Source organism: Ipomoea nil, unplaced genomic scaffold, assembly GCF_001879475.1.
Source record: "Ipomoea nil cultivar Tokyo-kokei standard unplaced genomic scaffold, Asagao_1.1 scaffold2279, whole genome shotgun sequence".
NCBI classification, from domain to species: Eukaryota; Viridiplantae; Streptophyta; class Magnoliopsida; order Solanales; family Convolvulaceae; genus Ipomoea; species Ipomoea nil.
Genome location: NW_017618707.1, coordinates 3,187,373 through 3,196,302, shown reverse-complemented (window position 1 = coordinate 3,196,302; position 8,930 = coordinate 3,187,373). Strand labels below are relative to the sequence as shown.

The 8,930-nt window shown below is 34.6% G+C and overlaps 1 protein-coding gene across 1 annotated transcript; it reads right to left on the bottom strand.

The window, feature by feature from the left end:
- Positions 1–446: 446 nt before the first annotated feature.
- On the bottom strand, positions 447–4,166 carry LOC109150366 (leucine-rich repeat receptor-like serine/threonine-protein kinase At1g17230). Its single transcript, XM_019298276.1, has 2 exons — positions 1,179–4,166; positions 447–963 (listed from the first exon to the last, which is right to left on the bottom strand). Exons 1-2 carry the CDS (start codon positions 4,147–4,149, stop codon positions 593–595), a joined length of 3,342 nt encoding a protein of 1,113 aa, XP_019153821.1. The 5' UTR covers positions 4,150–4,166; the 3' UTR covers positions 447–592.
- Positions 4,167–8,930: the final 4,764 nt, after the last annotated feature.

Below are 8,930 nucleotides of genomic sequence, written 5' to 3'. Positions count from 1 at the left end.
TGTAATTCATACAAGAAAGAGGGATTTCGCACTTTGCAGGTTGAAAGTAAAGATAGATCAATATTGAGATTATTGAATTGTCCTTTTATTTAACATCAATTTAACGAAATAACAAATGGATGACTAAATTGAGCGAAACACAAAAGTCTGAGACACTATTAGGTCATCAAAATCGTTTAGGACGAAATTGAAAAACCACTATAGTCGAGGACCATTTTGGGTATTAACCCAATATTCAATATTAAGAATCCTATATGTTAGGAAACTTAGAGATTAGGATTTTGAGGTATATGCAAACTTCCATATCATATATTCATATGCCCTCTAGCCTGTATTTATAGAGGTTGACTCTCCCTAAGTAATGTGAGACAGTATGATCTCTTCTTGATCTTTCTATGTGAAAATCATTCCCATTTAATCCATTTTGTAACATATTGGATAGGATATCAAGACAAGAAGATAGATCAATTAGATCATTGCAATAATAAGTGGATCTCTGAGAAAGTTGCTAGTTAGAGGCAAAATGTAGCCTAACATGCTTAGTAATAACTACAGGCTGATGAAAATATTGTAGGGAGGATGGATTTGCAAGCTATTGATCTAAAGGAGTTTCTGATGTTGAAGAGGGCAGTGAATTATTCGTCGCTTCCTTAGCGTCGATCAGCATTGCAACCACCTCTCTCATTGTTGGCCGATTGAGAGGAGATATATTGGTACAAAACAATGCAATCTTGAGAACTAAAGACATCTCCTCAATCGTGCTTCCCGGAATAGGATCAAGCCTTTTGTCAAAGATATGAGAGAACGAGACGCCTTCATGAACCGATTTTCTCACCCAACTCACTAGATCTCCTCCTTGTTCAATGTGTTGAACCGGAGAGCTTCCAGTAATTAGTTCCAGCAGAACAACCCCGAAACTATATATATCGGATTTCTCTGTCACTTTCATTGTGTAAGCATATTCTGCAGTTAAGTTCAGCATCTGTATTAATAACTAAAAGTCTAAGCTATTAGTTGGATTGCACATTTATGTTTATATATATTAATTATATGCTCAACAGTTCCAAATATAGAAAAAGTCTAAGCTGATAGTTGGATTGCACATTTATGTTTATATATATTATATGCTCAACAGAACAGCTCCAAATATAGAAAGTAAGATAGAGTTGTTGCCTTACCGGGCGCAATGTAGCCATATGAACCAGCCACAGCTGACATTGATTTTGAGTATGGCAAGTCGATTAGCTTTGCCAACCCGAAGTCTCCTACATGTGCCTCGAGCATTTCATCCAATAAGATATTGTTTGATTTTATGTCGCGGTGGATGATTTGGGGCTTACAATCATGGTGGAGGTAACATAGGCCCTCAGCTGCTCCGAGAGCAATCTTGTATCTGTCATTCCAGTTCAGCAGCATACGAGTTTCCTTGTTCCCACGGAGAATTTCCCCGAGGCTTCCATTTTCCATGTACTCATACAAGAGAAGATTGCGGTCTTGGTGGTGGCAGTAACCATAGAGTTTCACAATATTTCTGTGACAGATGTTCCCGAGTATCGATAATTCTGCAGTGAAGCTGTTTTCTAAGCTCCCTCCTTCTCCCCGGGATTTCAGCTTTTTCACAGCAATCACTTCTCCATCAGTCATGACAGCCTTGTAGACAACACCACAGGCTCCTCTTCCTATGATAGCACTTTCTGAGAAATCCTCAGTGCCCATAACAAGGTCCTGAAAACTGTATCTTTTTCTGGGGAAGTGATATTCCTCCAAGACATTGGTTTTCACTTGATTTTCTACTAAGACGGTGGCTTTCGTGTGGCTCTTCATCATCCAAGAAACGCCAGCAATGAAGACCAAAGAAACCAGTCCAACAACAGCTGAGCATATGAGAATTACTTTTTCTCGGTATGAAGCTTTCTTGATCCAGCTTGAGTTTGAAAATGTTAATGGGGTCGGAGAGGGGAAGCAATTCGACGAATCCAACTTGCACAAGCCTGGATTCCCAGCAAAATTGCTCGGTTCCATTCTTCGAAAGACGGGGGTGTTTGGTACTGCTCCTATCAGGTTATTGTTGGAAAGGTTGCAGACATTGAGGCTCATCAACTCACCTATTGAACCGGGAATTTCACCGCTAAGTTGGTTATCATTCAAGTAGAGCGATATAAGCATCTGCAAGTCACCCAAGTTTCCCGGGATTGATCCAGTGAGAGCATTATGGCTTATGTTGAGAGAAATTTGAAGGGCTGTGAGTTGACCGAGCTCGATAGGGATTTCACCACAAAATAAATTGCCACCCATTTGCAGATCAGTAAGTCTTACAAGCTCCCCCAATGTATATGGGATCTCCCCATTTAATCTATTATCTGATAGCTTAAGCAATTCCAAATTCACCAACATTCCTAGTTTATCTGGGAGGTTCCCAGTAAACCAGTTTTTGCTAAGATCAAGCCTCTGAAGCCTGATACAATCACCCAACTCATGAGGAATCCCCCCAGATAGCCTGTTTGAGGAGACATTGAAAGTAACAAGCCTCACAAGTTTCCCAATCTCAGGAGGGATATGACCAAAAAAGTAGTTATTAGACAAGAGAAACCTTTCCAGTCTACTAAAATTACCGATTTCTGGGGGTAACAGTCCAGTAAACCGGTTTTGATAGAGCTCGAGAGCTGAAAGATTCTGGAGTTTGCACAACTCGACAGAAAGAGTACCGGTGAGCAGGTTATCTCCCAACATCATCTGCTCCAGAGACTTGCAAGTTTTTAGGCCACGAGGAATGTTTCCGGACAACTTATTGGAGCCAAGGCTCAGAAAGCTCAGTTTCTGGGACCAACAAAGCTTTGGAGGGATGCTTCCTATCAGATTGTTCCTTGACATGTCGAGAAACGACAGGTTGGTTTTCAGCCCGAGTAACGGGGGGATAGTCCCTTCAAGATGATTGTCAAAAAGTTGTATATTTTCCAAGAACTCAAGATTCTGAAACTCTAGAGGAATCCTACCTGTTAAATTGTTTATGGATAAATCCAACTTCCTGAGGTGCTTCAGCTCTCCAAGTTCTCTCGGGATGCTTCCATGTAAGAGGTTTTCGAAAAGATGAAGCAGCTGGAGATTGGAAACTCGACCCAACGATCTTGGAATAATCCCACCCAAGTGATTCTCAGAAAAGTCTATCTCAGTGGCACTAGAACAGTTCCCAATTTCCCATGGAATTGTGCCATTCAAATGGTTTCTGTAAAGGTAGAATCTTTTTAGCATGGCTAACTTCCCCAGCTCTTTCGGAAGGTGCCCGGTGAAGGAATTATCATGAAGTGCAAGTACTTCCAGGTGACTGAAATTCCCTATTTCAGCTGGAATTGCACCAGAAAACGAATTCGAGCGAAGGATCAAGTTAGTGAGATTCTCAAGCCTCTGAAGCTCTACAGGAAAAGACCCCTCTAGCCTATTCTCTGCCAATCCAAGGATTTGTAAACTCTCACATTCACTTATTTCTACAGGGACTGTACCTGAAAAACAGTTTCTCCCTGCCCTCACAATCCTAAGCTTTTTCAGTTTACTTATTGAGTTTGGAATCCTTCCAGTGAGATTATTACTGTAAATTACAAGCTCCTCGAGCAAAGTTAAGTTCCCGATCTCCGGATGGATTTCTCCATAGATATAATTCTCACACAGGTAAAGCTTCCTAAGGGAGGGCATATCAGAAAACTTGGAAGGGAATTTATCATGGAATCTATTGGTGCAGAGGTCTAAAACCTCAAGATTTTGGCAATGTGCAAAATCAGGAATATGGCCAGAAATGAAGTTTGCTGAGATGTTGAGATCAGTCAAAACAGGAAGCTCGCAGATTTTTGAAGATAAGCTACCAGATAGATAGAGGCCATGAAGGTGTACAGAAGTTACCTTGTGATCACCATTGCATGCTATCCCAGCCCAATTGCAGGGATTCAAGCCTGAAGAAGAATTCCAGGTCTGGAGATTGTTGTTTGGGTCCATAAGGGAGGTTTTGAACTCCAAAAGTGTGATTCCCTCCTGATTCATCAGAGATTCTGTGAGGCTGCAAAGCATAGAAATCAAGAACATAAAAAGCCGACGCTTTTGGGCTCTGAAATTCCTTTGGCTTTCCATTTCAGAGGATAATCCAACAAACATATGGTGCATGCTTATTTGCTATAAGTTCATGTCATTTCCATGAACCAAAAAACATGAAACTTTCAATTGACTATCAATAAAAGTGGGAAAAACCTCACAAATTTTTGAATCCCATTTGGAAATGCACACAATCAAGAAAAGGGTTTTGTTCAAAATCATTGAAAAGTTAAACCAATAACAAGAAGATAACAACAAGCATAAAAAGGGAGGGAGGCTGGGAACTAAGGTAGGTAAAAAAGAGAGGGGTTGGGGGTAAGGTGACATGTCAAACTGACCTAACACTAATTTTAATAAGATATATGAAACTGAGATTATCCATTTAATGTTAGATTACACGATATAAAGAGACTTGTTAACGAGGCGAGAAGATGAAGAAGGATCATGATATGTTTGGTCACAGTCCTAAGCAAAGAAGAGTTAAGGTTGACTTTAAATGAATAATGTAGTTGGAGCAATAGTACAAAGTAATATGTGAGTATGTACCCAGAAAACTCCACAACCACTCTTTTTTTATTCCTTCTTCATTCTATACTCCTTAGTCTTGTTCTAATGATTATCATTTCCTTCAATTCATTTTGAGTTGAAGGTTGTTCTATTGCTTTGTACTATGATAAAAGTTTTGTTTGCTAGGATACAAGCACAGACAGAGACTGTTCATGAACAATATACTAAGATTGCAATCCTTGTTATTATTTCTTAGACAAAATGCACAAACAGTGTTGTGCACCCAAGTTTTAAGTGTCTGTAACTATAACATTAATGTTTGTTAAGTATAACTGTTATAGTAAAATGTTGTTCAGTCATTTTTACAATCTCTGATCTCTTTTAGCACTGAAATTATATTCTTCTTTATTCCAAAAACTGCAGACTTATACAACAATGGGTGAGGCCGAGTTTGTAATTTTTCTCTTTTTGGGTTTTCACGTAAAATATTGATTGTTATTATCATCCCGCTAATCAGAAAAGTGATGGGATTTCCTAGACTGACAATCAATCAGTAATCACAATTAACACTAGTGATTCCTTAAAATGACAGGAATGGAATGGGGATGGAAAGTGATTTTACATATATAATTGGTTTCCACAGATTTGGACATAACATTCTGTTTCACTTGGAGCACTTTCACTACTATTGGCTGTTGGGTGTTGCAATATGCAAATAGTCTAAGCTGTGATGATTTAGTTGAAGACTCTAAGAGGAAGTCTCCTTATTAGTGGAGGGATCAGATGTAACATTTCTTTGTGATCAGTAGCACATGCCTACCATTTCAGTTTCAGTGATGGGTTTGGCAACCTTGGAAAATGCTATAAGAATATGGAAACAGTTGAAAACCATTCCTAGACCAAATCAAAAACCTGCACTGCACTGATCACTGTTTTTGACATTTTCTCCATATCACTTGATGTAAAATAATGGGGTGGGGGTTTAGATCAATGGTTCAATAGATAGTATTTGGAAGAAAAGACCAAGGTTTGAACATTAGCGGCAGTAATGTAAGAATTATGTCCAAATAAATAGATCCTTGTGTGCACTGGCATTTGGTACTATACATTTTTTGGGAGAAAGAATAATAAAATAGCATCATAGTCGTCCCTAGTCTTTTTTTGTTTGTTTTTTTTTTTTTTTTTTTTTTTTTTTTTTTTTTTTTTTTTTTTTTTAAAGATAGATGCTTGTGTTTTTTTGGAAATATATACGTTGAAATTTTTAGCATAAAAATGACATTTAAATGACTATTTTGTGGTACAAATATATATATATATATATATATATATATATATATATATATATAAAAGGTCCACTTCTGATTTGAGTCAAGTCAAAGCGGATTTGCACTCCTCGTAATGAGACGAAGAAATCGATATATTGTACACTCAAAATGGATAATGTGTGAATGAGAAATTGATTCTCAAAGTATATCCATTTGAGTTGGAAAAATGAGTTTGGGAGGCTTGTGAGTAACCTTTTGTCCTACATTGGTTTGGGTAGTAAATTTACACCATTATATATACAAGACCCTTTTAAGGTTACTGGATGTTTTTTTTAAATGATAGGGCAAATTGTTTGAGGCTAATTTTTTGAGAAATTCCAAAATCTTTGGGGTTGTTTTTGTTTTCTCACTTCCTCTCTCGTAAAATCATTTTCTTATGAAATTTTCTGCCAACACTTCTATAAATTAAATAGTTGAAGTGCTCAGTCTGTTGTTCTAGTTCGTCAAATTTATTTGTTTGAGTACTCAAATGTTAAACTGTGATCCATTTTTAACAAATCCTGAAAAACTAACTCTATAACACTTTTAGCACCCTCGGTAGATTGGGAATTGGTTTTTTTTTTTTAAACATGTGTACTATACACGACTTGGTCTTTTCTCGTTTCTTGTTGATTTATAATCACATATTTGAAAATTTTCTTTTCGTTTTTATTTTGTATAAATAAATTCAATCATTTGGTTTCATACCAAATTTTTATTAGAATTAATTTTTCTAAATTAAATACTGTTGTTTATATATTTATTTTATCGACATATTTTACACCTACAATGTATTCTTATCATGTGATTTTTATTGATTAGGTGTAAAGAAGAATTTTTTTTTTTAAAAGTTGTTTTTCTTTATAACTAATGATTAGTTACATGTAATATACCTATTTTTTAATGACTACAATTTAACATATTTACAGCTCAAACTCGTGACTTTTTATTTAGAATGATAATAGTGGTGTCATCACTCTTTTTTAATAATCAAATGTTCGTGAATCTATACCTTTTTGGGAGTAAATTATAAAAAGTTTTGTGGTATGTTCTAAGAGTATGAGTAGTATTTTTATCATAAAAATGTTCAAATTAGTCACTGAACAACATGCAAAAATTTAATTAAATCAAATCCAACAAATTTGTAATGGGTCATTGAACTCTAAAATTATGTAATTTGACTAAAATTGACATATTCAACTAGTTATATCTCTCGTCACCATATTAAAAATATTATTTTTAATTCTAGTTAATAATTTTATCACTGACCTCATTGAACATTTTGATTTCTCTTGTTATGAATGGGCGGATTCAACTAAAATTTTTGACATTTTCAAATTAACATTCTAAACTTTCAACTTTAATAAACTAACGCATTTACACTAATAAATATAAACTTATCATTCAATCAATCTAATTCAAAATTCCAACTAAAAATAATTAATAATTTAATATACTTACACTATAATATAATATTATAGAAAGTTTTAATTTTTCATTATTTATTTTCATTAAAAAAAAATTATTTTGTAATATATTTATTAAAATTTTATTTAAACATTTTATAAAATAATACTCCATACTAAAGATGAGCTAACCTATAAAACTATTATGTGGGAGGTCTAAGGTTCGAGCCTCGGTGTAGGCGTAGATTGTACAATCATTATTGTGTGGACCATGGTCCACACAAGTTGTATGGACCATATTTTGTATACTGTAAAATAATGTACATTGTATTCATGGGATGTACATTATTTTTGTATTGAGTGTACATTATATTGTATAATGTACATACAGTATAAAAATAATGTACATTTAATATATTAAAAATATACTTTTTGTTATGGTCCACATAACATTGTGTGGAGCATGATCTACACAATAATTTGCCTAAATCGTATATGTGGGTATCCCCTTCCTTTGTAATAAAAAAAAAACTCCATTTATATTATGTCCATATTACTTCAACAATAAAGAATAACTTTAAGTGGTTCGAGCTATTGAGCTAACCCACTACATTTTGGGTCAGTCCGTTTGGGATACCGAGCATATCGGTTTTGGATTTATTGTATTGATTTTTTTTTTATTGAGCTAAAATATTTCACATCTAACCCTCAAATTTTTCAATTTATCGAGACAATTCATCAAACTCAGAGCTAAGAACCATCATTTTGTAAAGTGTGTCAATTTGTCTGGGAGTGATGAATTAGTACTTAAAAATTTTATTCGAACTAAGATTAACATCCCTAACATCTTATCATTCTGTAATGTGCGTCAAATATTGGGGAGAGGTGAATTAATGAGAAAGTTCCATTCAAAGTTTTGGTTTCATTTTACCAATTGTGCTAGTATTGGAATTTATTTTTATCATAAATTATTACTACGTGTTAAAGATTCTCCCATTGTAAAACTTGTGTTTGTAAATTGTGTGTGCAATGTTTCATTGCAGGATTTGCAGACGGAAACAAAGGATGACTTCGTTCTTGGACTACAACGGGCCGGGTCCAGCTCAGGAATCTTGGAAGGGAAAATGAGTCCACTGGTTCTTTCAGGAGTTGTTATACACTTATACCATGGACTAGGTTCACGTATTTTGTGATATCCTGGTTCTAAACAACGTATAAATTGTATATTTTTAGTATTAAAGTTGGGAATTTTTAGAATATAAATTTTATTATTTTAAGATAAGGGTGAAATAAATTATTTAACTATATGTCAAAGTCAAATTAGTCCCCTAAACTAACAAAAATTTCAATTACACCCTTCATCTTTTCACTTTTATGCAATTAAGTTAATTAACAGGTTACATTTAAGTCACATGTAAATTCCTTTTCTTTTCTTTTTTAATTTTAAAAATTAATTAAAATAAAAAATATATTTTTAATTCAAATAAATTAATAAATTAAAAAAAAAATCCGGCGACCGACCGGCTTCTTCGTTTAGTTGGACGAAAAAGTCGACTTGGCTTCTTCGTCCAACTTTTTTTTTTTTTTTTTTTTGTAAATTCTTTTTTTAAAAAAAATAATTTTACTTGTTATTACC

What these genes read in the sequence shown, in the direction of transcription:
- LOC109150366 (XM_019298276.1), bottom strand. Translation starts at nt 4,149, where the DNA reads ATGCACCATATGTTTGTTGGATTATCCTCTGAAATGGAAAGCCAAAGG. An exon ending in ATATGGCTACATTGCGCCCG is followed by an intron (nt 964 to 1,178) that starts GTAAGGCAACAA and finishes ACTTAACTGCAG; the next exon opens with AATATGCTTACACAATGAAA.